We start from the raw sequence: 17135 nt of genomic DNA on the forward strand, positions 1-17135 counted from the left end.
CTGTCATCAGGGGATTATCCTTCATCTCTCTTCAGAGTTGCGGCTCTGTTATTATTGCATTAGACTTGTGGGGGTGATCCTTTGCTTCTGCATCACCGGCTAATCTGTTGGGCTCCCGCTCGTTGAAACAGATGCCGGTGGGACGGCCCTTTGTGTTCCGCTCCATTAAGAGTCATCGCACTGAGCAAATTATAGCCTGGAAAAACACACACTGCCCTCTAACCCTCCAAGATCAGTACCGTCCGTCCTCTCTGGCCCCTACGTAGGTTTGCTCTCCTGCCTACACAAAATTCCACCGAGATGAGTCTTTAATAGAAATGGATAGATGCTGAGTTTGCTGGGAAAGTCTACCCCATGAGAATGAGTTTAATAGAGACTTGTATTGTAGGTTTTATGGGACACGGTGGATGTATGGCTCAGCTCAACGCAATCCTGCAAAGGTTGATGTCGAAAAAAAAAAAAACAAGCTGATACTTGTAATCACAGAAGGCCCTGAAACCTAGCCTCGCGAGCCATCCTACGTACTTCCGCCAAAGGATTGGCTCCACTACTGTAGTCTGGCCGTGCTTCTCTGTGGAGTGCCTGGAGCAGTAGAATTTTGATTGCAACGCCCCCCCAGAAAACAGCCAATAATCGAATACGCCCCCCACGTGGGGACGAAAGGGAGAGAACGCTCGTGACAATGACGTACACATCTGCGCCAGAGCCATTGGTCTGCGCTATGTTGTTGTTGAGTAACTGCCAGCGATTGGGTGAGAGGTGTCCAATAATTTCAAACTATAACTGAGTGCAAACTTCCTGCTTTCTACAATCGCTTCAGAGCAAACAAATGCCAGACCATAAATACGAAATGAAATGGTAGTATTATGGGATGGTCAGGACCAGGCTACCTGAAACTAGCGCTGACAAATGACACAGATTTACAGTGTGATTTCTGTGAGCTTTTTGGGACCATTGTTGGAAATGTATGGCTGTATGTTGACTGTGGGCAATTGATTATGGGGGATGGGGGTTGGAGGTGGTCTGTCAACATTAGTTTTTTCCCCATTAGTTATAAGCAGTTCTCTAAATTAACACTAGCCACCCGGCCAAATGTTTGTGAAATTTCAGTTTGGCTGGTTGGAAAGACGAACTTATGAGACACGTTCACCCATTAGTAAGTGTATGTTAGTGAGTGTGTGGCTAGTAAGAGTGACATCTACTAGCCGTTTTGGCTGGTGATGAAAAAAGGTAATTTAGAGCTCTGGTTATAGCATCAGTTGCCATTGTTATCATATGCAAGAAGCTAACAAGACATGTTACTTACGGTAAGTATGCCCAAGTGGTTCCACAGCAGTTGAGACGTGACGTCCATTTAAAAGCTTTGTGAAACCATTCATTCATTCTTCTTCTTTTTTGTTTCTCCCAGCAGACTCGGTCTCGAAGCTCAACTGTACATCTCCGCCGACCACAGAGCCTAAAGTCCACAAGACGGAAGCCAAAACGCCACCAGCGCTCGGAGCCAAGGACCATACAAAGGGTGAATCTGTTTTCTCTTGGTCCTTGGCTTGGATGACGCCAGTTTTGTTGGACGCTCATCACAGGCTTATTGGTTTGTGGATGGCATTATGAAAGGGAGTTTGACGAGCTTCATTGTCCTCCCGATTTACCACACTTCTCACATTGGCGTTTCATGGTCGCTCACAAGGAAGCAATTCATTGATTCCACAAATCCCGTGTTGGAGTCCCATTAGTCACTGATGCAGCGGGAGGCTACATAAGCTTAGCAAGATGGCAAGTTAGATGTATTGCCTCCTCGGTAAATGTGCCATTTCGTACTGTATTCTACGTGGCTCAGTAGAGTAAAGGTGGCTCTGTTTTTCCAGTGTTGGCATGGCGCCCAGGCAAACATGCCAAAATGAGGGATGCTCAGCTGCCACATATTTGTGTTTGAAGGTGCTTTAGGTGTTAGGCTGTACAGTACCTCACCTGGGAGCATGGAAGTCCCAGGGTGTGACCCATTTCTCAGGGAGGATGTCCTCAGGTGTCCCCCAAACTGCAGAAAATGATGGAACAAGTAAAGTGGGACAGGGGTATGATCTAGCTTTGCTGAGAAGATTGCATTGCACTTTTGTGTGCGTGCGTGCGTGTTCGTGTATGGTTTTGGGGCGTGGGGGTTTTGGGTTGGCCGCTGTGTGGTGGGATTGTGTGTGTATGTGTGTGTGTGCGTGTGCGTGCGTGTGGTTTTGGGGGTGGGTGGGGGTGTTGGGTTGGCTGCTGAGTGGTGGGATGTGATTGTGTGTGTGTGTGTGTGCGTGCGTGCGTACAGATTTTGCTAACTTGTGTAGTTTTCTGGCCCGAGGCAGAAGAGTGAACGCCACCTGTGTAAATATGATGTGATGCAAAAACAAAGTTTGGCACAGCTGAGCAACACACACACTGCTGCTGCAGACGCACATGTCCGGAACAATGTGCTGTTTTTGGAAATGGAGAAAAATAAAATAAAACAAAACAAATGATCCGGTGCCATATGCTCAGTGTTGCGCTGTGTGCCACAACAGATGATCCTGACGAGCAATTCTCAAGGGCTCACATGTTTTATGGGTAGCTAACTGGCACTCCAGTCTGTTATGTATTTAATTACCTTCGCCAAAGAGGTTGTGTTTTTACCTTTGTTGGGTTGCTTGGTTGTTTGTGTTCAGACTAACTCACAAAAAATTGTGTCTTACAGTCCCAAGAAAAAGTTTGTACACCCTTTGAAATTTCTTACTTTTCAGTCAAAATAGATCATAAAACATGGTCTGATCTTCCCGGAAATCTCAAGAAGGAACAATCAGAGTCTGCTTTAACTAATTCCACACAAACAATTACATGTTTTCATATTTTTATTGGCCATAAGGCTATAACATTCACAGGAGAGCAAGGCATAAGTAAGTACACCCTTGCATTAAATAGGTTTTAACCCTCAGTTAGTTGCAATATCCTCAACCAGACTTGTCCTGTAGTTGCAGATCAGATTAACAAAGCAATCTGGATGTATCTTGTCTCCCTCCTCTTTAGAGAACTGCCTCTCGTCATCAAGGTTTCTGGGATGTCTGGAGTGCATAGCTTTATTGACTTCATGCCATATAATCTCAATTGTTTTTAGTCAGGGCTTTTTCTGGGCTATTCCAGAATGTGTACTTCATTGTTATGAAGCCATTCTAATGTCGATTTGCTTCTTAAGTATGGGTTGTTGTCACATTTCAGCACCCATCCTCTTGTGTGCTTCAACTGTGTGACAGACTTCCTCACATTTTTTCTGTAAAATATCACAATAAACTTGAGTTCATTGCTCCACTGATAGTAGCAAACTTTCAAGGGCCTGAGGCAGCAAGGTAGCCGCATATAATGATGCTCCCGCCACCATACTCAGATGTGGAGATGTAACCAAGAAAAGCTAAAAATGGGGTTCATTCTGCCAATCTAAAATTATTGGGGTTTCTGTCCAAAAAAATATTGCTGCAACTTTGAGGTTTGCGAAAAAGCATTTATATGCTTCATAAAATTACTGCTAAATCTTCAGTAGACCAACGTTGAAACTAAAGTTGAATTTTTCAGGGGAACACATAGTATCATGTTTGGAGGAGAACTGGAGAACCACACCTTCACCAAAACATCATCTCCACTTTTCAGTATGGTGGCGGCAGCATCATTATATGCGGCTACCTTGGTGCCTCAGGCCCTTGTCAGTTAGCTATTATCAGTGGAACAATGAACTCAGAAGTTTATTGAGATATTTAACAGAAAGAATGTGAGGTAGTCTGTCACACAGTTGAGGCACACAAGAGGATGGGTGCTGAAATGGGACAACTACCCATATTTTAGAGGCAATTGACATTTGAATTGCTTCATAAGAATGAAATACACATTCTGGAATAGCCCAGTCAAAGCTCTGACAAAAACATTTCAGATGATATGGCATGAAGTCAAGAAAGCTATTCACTAAAGATATCCCAGAAACCTTGCTGAAGAAGGGCAGTTTTCTAAAGAAGAGGGAGACAAGATACATCCAGATTGTTTTGTTAATCTGATCTGCAACTACAGGAAACATCTGGTTGAGGTTATTGCGACTAACTTAAGGTTAAAACCTATTGAATGCAAGGGTGTACTTACTTATGCCTTGCTGTCCTGTGAATGTTTACATCTTATGGCCAATGAAAATATGAAAACTTGTAAATGTTTGGGTTGAATTAGTTAAAGCAGACTCTGGTTTTTCCTTCTTGTGATTTCTGGAAAGATCAGACTATGTTTTATGACCAATTTTGACAGAAATGTAAGAAATGTCAAAGGGTGTACAAACTTTTTCCTGGGACTGTATAGTTAGGCTATTTGTGTTTTTTTTGTGATCTTTGTTTTAATTGAGCCACTTTGATGTAGGTCTCCACCGTGTGAGCTACTTAATAATATTTAGCCACTTAGGACTTTCTATATGTAGGGAGTAGCTTAGCCTGGTCTAAAAACAATGTTCTGATTTATGCACTGTGTTCCTTCAGACACCACCGGTTGCGTGGCCAAGAACGTGTTTGTGCGGATGCTCCGCACAGCCCAGCGGTACCTGGTGGTGGTGGGCCAGCCAGGCGGCCACGGCAAGCCCTGCTCTACTGTGACCCAGCCCGCCAAGGCCAAGGCCAAGGCCCTTCCACAGACTCAGGTAACCCATACGGAAAAAAATGTTAAAGGTGCACTGTGTGGCCAGAGAAGGTACTGCAACTATGCTGCTCATTGAAACTGTGCTGCCTATGTAAATATTCATGAAAATATCATATTTGGCAAAAGTAATAAACTAATATTTACTAGTATGGCCAAAGTAAAATCAATTTTGCAGCTAAAAATGTCTATTTAAGTTAACAAGCATGTTATTGGGCACTTGTAAGGGTATTACTACCTGCTTACTAGAGACTAGTGAAAAAAAAGTGAAAGTGAAAGCCCATTGGGAAACTCCAACTCCCATTGTCATTGTGAAACAGCACTCCACAGCACACAAGTGAACACTGCACACTGCACACAACGAAATTGCATTCATGCCTCACCCGTGCAAGGGGGCAGCCCTCAGTGGCGCCCCATGGGGAGCAGTGCGGTGGGACGGTACCATGCTCAGGGTACCTCAGTCATGGAGGAGGATGGGGGAGAGCACTGGTTGATTACTCCCCCCACCAACCTGGCGGGTCGGGAGTCGAATCGGCAACCTCTGGGATGCAAGTCTGACGCCCTAACCGCTCACCCATGACTGCCCATAACTATAAACGCTTATTAGAAGAACCTTATTCTAAAGCGTTATATATGTCATGTATCATTTACTCCTGAAAGTGCCCCCTTTTGGTGTTGTCTCATACAGAATTGTTGTATGAACAAAACACTGTATGAAGCATACAAAGTAATTGTATCATAGACATTATCTGTACATTTTGTACATTATTCATACTAGTTTCATCCAATAATTCTGAATGAGAGAAGGGGCCACTTTCAAATTGCATATCTGTTTTCACTGTCATATAAAATTATTTTCGAATTCATAAAAAAACGTGTACAACTTGTGTATGATATTACAATATCCTTTCCATATGGGAACCACGCTCAGACACACCCCTTGCTGAAGCTCCCCTCACCTGACAATGATGGATGATTGACTTTTCGTTCTTTCTAAGAAAGAAAGCGTTTAACAAAAGGTGGTATTTCTATCTTGAATTACGTATGTCCAGAATGAGGTCATGTTGGCACCATGAAAATGATTCATTCGTGTTTGCATTTCAGTAGTCGCTTCAAGGCAACCATAGAAAAAAAGCATTTGCCTGAGAAAAAAATTGCAGTCAAAGGTACCAATATGTCACATGGACTCAAATACTGTGTCTTGCAAACTCCAATACAAACTCCAATGCTAACATTATCACATTTTAGAGCAGAGGTTTTATGGCCTTACAGTACAGTAGACTTGTACAGTATTTCACATTTCCAAGGTGTATACCAATCTAAAAAGAGAGACGGGAATACTTCACTGGGTCATGTATCCAAGTGAAGTAAAAAAGGATGCTCATCAAAAAAAAACGTTGGCATCCAAACTGCCATGAAAAGATGAAAACAACTTTTGAGACACTCCTTACTTACGTTAAATAGCCTGCATTCAACTCTACTAAAGGCTTTTTAACTTAAGTAAGGAGTGCCTCAAAAGTTGTTTTTATCTTTTCGCATGGCAGTGTGTACCAATCTATTCCAGAGTACAGTCCTAGGTTCAGTATTTAGCTCAGTCAGCTAGCTGAAACCACAGGTGCGTAAATGGGGCCTAAATACCATAACATTGAACCCAGAGATGATGGTAGAGCTTTCAATTTATTTGTATTTTTTTTAAAAGCAGCGCTATTAGCATTCCTAAGCTATAAATCCTAAAAGATTGTGGTTAGCACTGGATTTAGAGCATCTCACAAGAGCTGGGGGGGGGATTTGAAGGCACAATGTGACTTCTTAACCCTTTAGCCTTAAAGTGTGGTAAGCACAGCCAGAATGCAGCCAGAGTGTAGTGTACTGCAGAAGATCTTGGGCAGGGCATGTGGACTATAGCCTTTTTTATGGATGAGCACAAAAACCTGCGTATCATATAGACCACGCTGAAGAGAGGGGAATCTAATTTTGGTTGTTCAAGAATGCATTACTCATACTACTCTACTGTGTCGACTGTAAGGCCTATTGTATGGAAACAATGTCTTCATATGGCCTTTTGGGTGTGTGGATATCATCACTGTTTTCAGTTCAACCTGCCGTCTTTTCTCTCTTTTTTTTTTCTTTTTTTGCTTTACAAAAAGCAGGTCAAGGAATCGCTGGAGGGGGAGTTTTGGCAGTAGAATCCAAGATTTCAGAGAGACTAGCTATTTTTCACACTGCTATTCAGACTGAGCACAAAGAATGCATCTTTTTTAGTGTACAGACAGACAGACACACACACACACACAAACACACACACACACACACACACACACACACACACACACACACAGACACACACACACACACACACACACACACACACACACACACACACACACACACACACACACACACACACACACACACAAAGTTCTGCCTTTCGGTTACGGGCAAGAAGAGAGGTCCTGCCTCAGGAAGTGTAAATGGATGTACATTGTGAAGTGTCCGCTTCTGACACTTGATCGCCAGCCCAGTACAGTATCACAGCATCTGAATGCATTAATGGCCTTCTTCTCTTCCTTTCTACTCGGTTTACCCCAACAGAGCAAAGCCAAGAGGAGGAGCCAGGGCCAGGGCCAGAAGAGGCTGAGTCTGCACAGCCTGTCCAGGAAACAGAAACAAGCCCCCAAACCCACCACCACCACCTCCCAGGACACAGAGGCCAGTGCTGCCACAGAGGACTGGTGGGTCAAAGACAAACTCACTGGGTATAACTTGGTTTGCGCGTGTGCGAGCGTGCATGCATGCATTCGTGCTTGTGTGTGCAACTGTGCGTGTTTGTGTGTGCGTGGGTTGTGTGAGCTTGAGCGTACACTGTAAAAAATTGCATCAGTGATATAAGTCATAACTTATATAGTTAATTTATTATTGTATACCCTGCAATGGCAACAGCATGGTATAACTTGAAATGTTAAGTTCACCAGCTGAATCAGAATTCCAAGAAAATTTAAATCTTTATAGTAAGTTGTATGAAGTTGTGTGTGTTGTTGCAGTAAAAGCTGCAATTCAAAGATTCACACAACTTACAATAAGGATTTAAATTAACTTTGAATTCTGAGGCAGCTGGTATATTTTTAGAGATGCACCGGATCCTGATTTTTAGGATCCTGCCGGATACCGGATCCACTGCTTAAGATCCTGCCGGATCTGGAACCGGATACCGGATCCTATGAAAGGGTTGAAACACATAGCCTACTCACACACGTGGGCCCTTTTTATCACGTTGGCTCAAACTATTTTGACTGAAAAGCCTCGGCTACCGGATCCTGGATCATGGAACCGGATCCGGATCCTATGAAAAACCCTATCATCCTGCCGGAACCGGAACCGGATCTTGGATCCTGTGCATCTCAATTTTTTTTTACAGTGTATGTGTGTATCTGTGCCTGTGTGTTCCTACACATGTGCTTGTTTTTGTCGCTGTAGATACTGTATGTTATCTGTGCCCTGGATGTGCTCTACATGTGCAATGCAACCGAGCAGAAGACGCTTCACCTTTAGATTTTTCTTCGGCCATTAACATCAACACTTTGCATATTTAATGAGAATATCCCAGAGGTATGCTAAAAAAGGTCACTGGCCAATTTTTATATATACAGTACACAATGCATAACAGCTGAAGGCTGCAGCAGCTGTTCTACTCTGTTCAAACTCCTGAAGTTGCACATATTAATGCAGCCCTCCAAATGTTGCCTCCAAATGTCTCTTTTTTCCATGCACAGTTTTCACAGAGCTGTTCAATACCATGGGAGCACCGTCAGAGCCGCAACTGTCGGCGCATCTGGAGAATTCATACAGTCTGCAGTTGCAGCAGTAAATTTATGGATTCGTGCCCTGAGTAGACTGAGCACAAATGATGAACTTGCCCCCGAGCCAGCCGTTTAAAACACTAGCTCGATGGCTTCCATGCATACTTTGATACAGAGACTGTCGCACCTGGGCTTTCGGTGCAAGAAAATCCGGTTCCTTTAAGCGTCACTAGTCATTTTATGGAGTGGAGTTTGTTTTCGAGCCGCATGTCGCATGACTGAAATGCCTCTGTTAAACATGGAGTAAAGCTTTAAACGTGTCGCCTGTCCTGTCCCTGCCCATATTCAACAGTCATGGTGTCACATTCAGATCTATTCAATAATAATTATAGGGCGTTAGTATTTTTATTCTTTGCCTATTAAAAATGAATACTTGAATCCCTTTTCAAGCTGCAGGTAGGAGGGTAATCTACGGTGTGTGTGGCACATAACTTAATCACAAGAAGGGACAGCCCATAATAATAAAAGCCAAATAGTTGGCATAGCGTCCGCGGAGGGAACATTTTATTCCATCTGAATATTCGACAAACAGGAAGTACATACATATATTTTTAGCATGTAAAGCAGTGCTATTTAAGATTAGAGGATTAAAAGGAGGTTGAGAGATGTTCATAGACTGTTTTAACTTCAGCGAGTCATAAAAGTCTGTCTGAAAATGTTGATTGACGTTATTTCTGCTTTACATTGTAGCGATGGGGATTATGCAAAAGGATTTACAGTATCTGGTCATGTTGTTTTTGGCCCACTCTTGTTGTTGTAGACCAAAACGGCAATGAAGACCTTGTTGAATTCCACCGTGTTCCACCAAGTATGGAAGAGAGGGGTGGAGAGAGAGAGAGAGAGAGAGAGAGAGAGAGAGAGAGCTTTCCCTGCTCTCCTTCCTTACCACTATGCTATACATTCCCTACATTCAGACACTTGCTGAATTTGGATGAGGATGGCCCTGAGTCTGGCATGGCATGGGGGGGAAAACAGTGGCAGCGCTCAGACGGAAGAGAGTGCGAGTGCGAGGCTGAGTGAGGCTTTTGTGCCGGGGCCCGGGAAGCGTCCGCATGCCTGTCATTCCAAGCAGGTCCCGCTTTAGTGTCAAGTGGCAGAAATCGCCCAAATGAGCCCAGGGTCCCCAAGGGCCACAGCATGGATTATTCTAATTTGACGAGATGCAGGGAGGGAGGGATGGAGGGAAAGAGGCGGGAGTTCAAAAGGGGGCACCTGACATTGTTTTTGTCTACCTTTAGTGAGTCGGAAAGAAGGACCCCCCGCCTGATACTCTCAGAGGAAAGCACTCCCACCGCGGAGGTGTTTATTAAGTTACCCTGGCCGGGGTGCCCGAAGAGGCCCTTCTTTTTTGTCTGATATTAATTGAAGGTAACTAAGGGGCATTTCGAGGGGTCGGCCGGCCGGTCGGCCACCTCGGCTACAACAACCATGGCCATTCTTCTGGCTCAGGGGAGGGCCAGCGAGCGGAAGCAAGGGGTGGAAGGTCACTGGTCCCCTTCATGTCACAAGCCATCAGCCGGAATATCATAGTGACGCGCAACATTTCACTCATTAAACCCAAGAATCCCTCCCTGCCCATTCTCACCACCTCACCAACTACAAAAAAGTAAATGAATTCTTAAATTAGATTTTGTGAAATGAAAATCCTTAATTTTAAGGATTAAAATTTTCATTATTTAGAACTGTTGCCGAGAATGGTATTCTTCGGTTTAATGAGTGAAATGTTGCACGATGTGTTCTGTGAAAGTAAATCCAGCAGTGTTTATTTTGATCACTGGGATGAAGAAAAATAAAATAATAATGTGGGGTTATTCACCGCTATCTTTGTTCTCGTGTCTGTCTGTGTCCATGTTCAGTCATCCTTAGTGTCATCACTAGCTGATGTCCTTGTTTTTGTTTGTTTGTCCTGTCGACTGTTCCAGCACTATTTTTTTTAGAAAGTATTACCTGAACATTTTTATGGCAACCATTTTGTTAATCAAATTTGTTCTGTCGCGTGTGACCACAGGTGCACCTTGTCACCAGGCTAGGCAGGCAGTCGCTGGGGGCCCCAAAGCCAGTAGATGGTGAAAAACAGCTCAACTTTAAACAATAATAGCTGTGATGTGTTTCGAATGTTAGTTGTATTTGGGTATTTGCTTGGGGCCACCACTGACATTAGAATCGCCTCTGCGTGTGACGGCAACAGCCAGCATGAACCATCAACAAGATGGTACACGTGGTAAACAAATACTCCAGACAGGTTTACACTGTGCAGTACTGTAGATCTAAACTGCACAGTTCAAGGTAAAAAAAACAAATGCTTACATAACCCTGTTTATATATATTTGGGCCAATGATGTTTCAGCTGTACCACATGTCAGGGTGCTGAAACCACAGCTAATGGCACTATTGTATGGATCATTTTTTGCTTGTTTGTTTTTAGTTGATTAGATAAGAAGCATATTCATTGCAGTTCATCAATTACTACTTACTAATAAATTAATTGGCTGTAGCTGTCATTGTACCACCTGACGTCTGAACCCAACAAAATGTCTTTGACCCATTTACTACAACTACCACATTTATTTTTTTCATTCCTTCATTAAAAAATGAAGACTCATTCAACACCTCATTCAAGACTCAATTAACACACTTCTATACACAGTATTTAAAATGAATAGCAATGATTATTAGTCAGAACCGACTCTAGCCTTGCCGTGACTCAAACAGCTAAGGCACTGTACTGTTACATTGGTGACCCGTTTTCGAATTCTAGCCCAATGTCACTTCCCTATCCTCCCCCATCTGTCTCTCCTGTCACACTCTCAAAGTGTCCTGTCTGAGTAAAAACGTAAAAAGCCCTCAGTAGTACATATACATTAAAAAAGAAACGCTGTTAAACGCATTAAAAAAGAACAGAGGTGGAAAGAGTACAGAAAATGTGTACTCAAGTAAAAGTATCTTTACTTTGCCTAAATTCTACTCAAGTACAAGTAAAAGTACCTATCTAAAAATCTACTCAAGTAAAAGTAAAAAGTACTTCACTTAAAATGTAATTTGAGTAAAAAGTACTTAGTTACTTTTAATTAGCTGTCCTCTTGAGAATGTCATGTTTATTTTTCTTGAATATCGTCCTCCATAACCTCTATCTCTTGCTTGGCACCAGCCATCATCCAATACATTGATACAAGATAGTAAAATAGTGGAAATGCTGTGTGCCATCCTGCACAATCTTTCATTTCTGGCGGATTGTGGCATTATTGTGCATGGCATTTTGTCTCTCAGTCATTTTTTTTTACTCAGTACTTGGGCCAGGTCCCAGTGTAATTGAGTGAAGTACTTGGATCAAAATGTACTCCAGTACAAGTAAAAGTATTAATTTAAAAATTTACTTAAAAAGTACAAAGTATTTATAAAAGCTACTCAAGTACAATATTGAGTAAAAGTAATAAGTTACTATTCCACCCCTGAAAAAGAACGCTGACAAATCTGCTGTTTGTGACCAGTGGTTATTAACCCGTTAAGACACAGTGTTATAAATTTGCTGTAACCACAATGGCAATGACCCCGTAGTAGTGCCTTACTCAAGGCCCTGTGTTATGTCATAGTAGAGTAGTACTATGGTAGAGTTAACTTTTCAATGACTATTTACCGCGTTCCACTGGTGGAACAGCATACATTATGGGGCTGCTCAGAACCGGCTCTACTCTGCCTTTCCCCCGGGGCCTGGAGGCATAGCCTAGTACACGGGGAGTGGATGGGATCCGATGCTACACGGGGAGGGGATGGGATCCGATGCTAAACGGGGAGGGGATGGGATCTGATGCTATCTCACCTGCTCTCCCACAGATGCTTCCTGTGGTGTGCTGATGCTAAATCAAGCAGGCCATATTTATGTCAGTTTATCGTCAGCAATACTCTAGGGTGCGTGTGTGTGCGTGGTTAATGTGTGTGTGTGCGCTTGAGAAAGTGTGTGTGTGTGGGCACTTGTTTGTGTGTCTGTGCGTGTGCTTGCATGTTTGTGTACTTTGATGCACTCTGCCTTTTTAGGAGTGTTCCCAGTGTGTGTGGTTTTTTTATGTGTGATTCATGGTGATTAATGTGTGTCATCATCTCCTGTTGGATCAGTTTGGTTTCTGTTTTTTGTTTTTTGGCACATGCTGTCTGTTCAGGCCGCATGCTGGCTTGGTGGTTTAATGTGACAGCTTAATGATATTTATACACACCTACCCGCTGACACAGAGCGTGACCTCACAGTAACAGGTGATCTATTGCGCTCCGTCATCCATCTCCTTACCTGCTTGGAGTCGTTGTGTTGTGTTGTGTTGTGTTGTGGGTGTTCTGTGTGTGTGTGTGTGTGTGTGTGTGTGTGTGTGTGTGTGTGTGTGTGTGTGTGTGTGTGTGTGTGTGTGTGTGTGTGTGTGTGTGTGTGTGTGTGTGTGTGTGTGTGTGTGTGTGTGTGTGTTAAAAGCGTGTGTTAACAGGTCTCTGCTCTGCTCTACTCTCTGCGTGTCTCCACAGCTCGGGGGCTAACCTGCGGAGACTGAAGTCGGGCCCGGCAGGCTCGGGCGCGGGTGCGGGGCGTGGAGGAACCCGGCGGAGGAAGAGTGTCCACAAGGCCTTCAAGCGGAGCTCCCTGCAGCTGTGTCCTCTCTCCTCCTCCTCCTCCTCACCGTGCAGCTACACCCCATATAAGGCCCTGCTCCGCAACCAGGAGAACTACCAGCCTGCCCCGCTCACGCCAGCACACTACAGGTACAGCTGATAACCAGACAAAAAGATCATAGCACATAGTCAAAAGCAGAAAAATCTTTACACTTTGGCTTCTGTTTTCTTTGGGTTTTTTTTCTCAAGCCTTTTCTCTTCTTTTCTCCACTGTGTGCGTCAAATTGAAACGATGATTACAGACGTTTTCCAATATCAAAGTCGGCCGCCTCTTGAACTGTAGTAATAGTTTAGTGTGGCCACACACATCAAGCAGCCCAGACAGGAAGTGGCTGTCATCTGCCTCTGATCTCCTCTGCTGTACGTACGGTACAGAATGACGCATTGTGGTAGGAAGTATACCAATAACTTTATTCAGGGGCTGGCAAATTTGAAGTGTTGAAAGGGAGGTGACGGTACTGACATTTTAATTGCAGGGTGGGATACCCCCCCATACCCCCGCCTCTTGCCCATGCTCAATAAGCTAGTTGATGAGAGACCGAATCATGTTTCTGGTGAGGTGAGAATATTATGTTGTTAAGGAAACTGAGCTGCAGTGTAACCAGGAAGGGAGTTGTTTCCCTCCCTAGATCCATGTAGGCTTGAGGCCGGGTCATAAAAGAGTGGAGAGGGTTGTAGACATCTTTGAAAAGTCTTTGAGTTATGAAGGTCGGGAAGTAATTGAGGGTAGACCTTCTACCACTGAATGCCCCGTCACCAGGCCGCTGTTTTCCTTACAGCGCACACCGCTGAGTCATGCGAAGTAAATCATCATGGCAGTTATGATGAGAGCAGTGAATGTTCTGCTTTTGAAAACAGTAACTGTTACAAGGGTTTATGCTTTATATACTTCTGGAGGAGAACCAAACCAAAATTAATAGTTGAGATTGAAGCTAACTGCCGGAATAAAAATGTGCTCCATGAAGACTAATGTTTGAATGCTCCAGAGCAGTGTCTCTCAAACTTTTTCAGATTGAGGACCCCCCCCCAAAAAAAAAAATGTTCAGGGACCACCTATCAACTGAATTGACAGCTGACGGGTGCTTATTTCGATGCAGATCACTTAATTTTTATATTCATTTACAGGCCTGTCTTATTGTGGAGAAAATAAGACTTCAGCTATGTTTAGCTTTGTAATAATGTTACAAATATAGCTTACTGCTAACTCGTCTTGGAAAAGTAGAAATCCCTTCGTGGACCACCTGAGCTCTGTCGCGGACCACTAGTGGTCCCTGGACCACACTTTGAGAATCACTGCTCCAGAGGGATCCAGACTGTGTGGCTAAAAAGAGGAAAATGGTCCATGTTGTTTGAAGAAGGAAATACTGATTTATAATACCCTAAATAAATCCTGAATACCTTTTCCCCAAGTGGTTTGGAAGGAACGCAAGTTATATTTGAGGACATTTAGCCTGTGTATGTCTCTAGTCAAAGTGTACCGTGTCCTGTAACTCAACTTGTTTGGTAATGAGCTATATTTGGGGTTTGTTGCAAAAGGGTCCCATTTTTCCACAGTTGGGTTGGTCTGGATGTTGGGATGTGCAGAGATGAATTTAAAAATAGCCCTCAACCCGCCCCACCTGCATCCCCCTGCCCTTGTGGCTCTTGATGTTTCATTGAGCCCCAAACACACACACACACACACACACACACACACACACACACACACACACACACACACACACACACACACACACACACACACACACACACACACACACACACACACACACACACACACACACACACACACTAACCCCCCATAGCCTCCAAGCAGGCAGGAAAGATGAGGGGTGTGGAAGGAAGTGACGTGTGTGTGTGTGTGTGTGTGTGTGTGTGTGTGTGTGTGTGTGTGTGTGTGTGTGTGTGTGTGTGTGTGTGTGTGTGTGTGTGTGTGTGTGTGTGTGTGTGTGTGTGTGTCTGGTGTTATGTGTGTCTGGTGTTGTGTGTGTGTGTGTGTGTGTGTGTGTGTGTGTGTGTGTCTAGTGTGTGTATGGTGGGGGTCTTTTCTGTCGTCCCGCTAATGCAGGCAGCTCTCGTAAAAAGCCACTCGCCTCCCTCCGTTTGGCCGCTGTCGTATTTATACCTTGTGTGCCCCTCTTTCCAGTCCCCTGGGCCCTCATCCGCCTGCCGGCCTGACATTTTAAATGCCACCTCCACGGAAAAAAACAGACACTTGGTCTCAAGGCTGTAGAAAATGTGAGTCACTCCGGATGCAGAATGAGGAGTCCACTCAAGCTGTCCACTCCATTGGTCTTTGTGTGAACCTGCATAGGTCACTGTGATGCAGTGATCTGAAGCTGTGCGTAAATGGCAGTTCTATTTCATCTTCTCATCTTCAGAGGTCGTGAAAGCTCTATATACGTCAGTATGTCAGTCCTTCAAAAGATTTTTTTCTGAAGCCTGAGACGTTGTACAGAACTGAGTGGTCTCCTTGCTCCTTCCGCAAAATATGTCGGTCTAGTAAATTACACATAATTATAAAGGGTTCCCAGCAATCTGCTGACTGCATATTAAAAAGTTTGTAAAATTATTCATAGCACATGAATATGTGACATACTCAGCCTGCGGTTTTGCTCACATTGTATGCCAGTTAGTAATTTGTTGGGTGTGTGAACACCATAACCACTCCTTTGCAATTCAACTAATTAGTTACGAAAGCTAAAAATAGACTTTACAAGGTTTTCCCCCATTGACGCTCTATCATATTTATGACAGAATAAGAAATTGGTGGCATGTAGCTTGGATTGGGTATTAGCTTGGAGTAGGTATTTCTTTTCTCTTTTTTAAATTATTTTTTGGGGGCTTTACAAGCCTTTATTGTTTTTTTTCTCAGACAGGACAGTGAAGTAGAGACAGGAAATGAGCTGGGAGAGAGAAACAGGGAAGGGCCGGCAAAGGACCCGGGCCGGGAATCGAACCTGGGTCGGCTGCGTAGTAGACAAGTGCCCTACCATATCAGCCACAGTAGGGGCCGGAGTAGGTATTTCTAAGGAGGACCAGCTTGAAGGTTGTAAACAAATATTGACGCAAATTTTATCGCTTGCGTTTTCGTTTTTTAGGTTGCCTTTTTTCCCCTCTGTAGTGTAGTAGGTACTGTAGCTGTGGTTAGTGAGGCTGCAAAAATAATCGCATGAAGGCATGAAACTCTTTTCTTTTCCTTTTTTTGTCAGAATGCTCTCAGCTGCCTCATGTGCACTGTGAATGTCTGTTTGAGGCGCATTACACGATGCGCTGCGCCCAGCCCAGCCCAGACGTAGCCCAGTCAGCGTTTGATGTCTCGAGGAGCTTTTTGAGGCCCGGGGCCCCCTGGGAGCCAGAAGCGAGCGGAGGGGACAGATTAGCGTATAGCTGGCGGAGTAGGAGCTCCACTGATATGAGCAGCAGCCCCTGCACAGAGCTGGACTGGCCAGCTGGCATAGCGGGTATTTCCCGGTGGGCCCCGCACCCTTGTGGGCCCCTACTTTCAGAAATGTAAAAAAGAAAAAGATAAAGGCCCACAAGTGTGCAGGGTCCACCAGTGAGTCAGTTCTGCGGCGCTAATTATCAGGGGGGCCCTTTCACCCAAAAGTGCCCGGGCCCTATTTCTCCGCCAGTCCAGCCCTGGCAGCCCTGGCAGCCCCTGCCTGCCTGCGCAGCTGTGCTCTACGCTACGATACACGAACCACAATGGCCGACTCAGGGAAACAAACGTACAGCTTGAGCTGGAGCAGAGGGGGTTGAGCTGGGCCAAGCATCACTAAGAACCATTGTACAGGTGTTGTGGAGGGTTATGTAAGTACACAGGGGAGCGCTACGCCACCACACTGCCGATTGCTAATCGTCTCATTCCCTTCTACATGAAGGGCCGCACCGCCTGTGCCTGTGTTCATGCATGGGAATGGCGGCTGTTTTACAAACGGCACATGAAAAATACATTCAGGA

The 17135-nt window shown here is 44.4% G+C and overlaps 1 protein-coding gene across 1 annotated transcript in view; it reads left to right on the forward strand.

Moving 5' to 3' along the window:
* Positions 1 to 17135, forward strand: part of si:ch211-266k8.4 (TBC1 domain family member 10B) — a 76967-nt gene that overhangs the window by 52782 nt on the left and 7050 nt on the right. The window contains exons 11-14 of the mRNA XM_063196378.1: positions 1412 to 1519; positions 4515 to 4672; positions 7261 to 7400; positions 13029 to 13262. Of these exons, the coding sequence (XP_063052448.1) occupies positions 1412 to 1519; positions 4515 to 4672; positions 7261 to 7400; positions 13029 to 13262 (640 nt within the window). The remainder of the gene's footprint in view (positions 1 to 1411; positions 1520 to 4514; positions 4673 to 7260; positions 7401 to 13028; positions 13263 to 17135) is intronic.

Source organism: Engraulis encrasicolus, chromosome 4 (assembly GCF_034702125.1).
Source record: "Engraulis encrasicolus isolate BLACKSEA-1 chromosome 4, IST_EnEncr_1.0, whole genome shotgun sequence".
Classification (NCBI taxonomy): domain Eukaryota; kingdom Metazoa; phylum Chordata; class Actinopteri; order Clupeiformes; family Engraulidae; genus Engraulis; species Engraulis encrasicolus.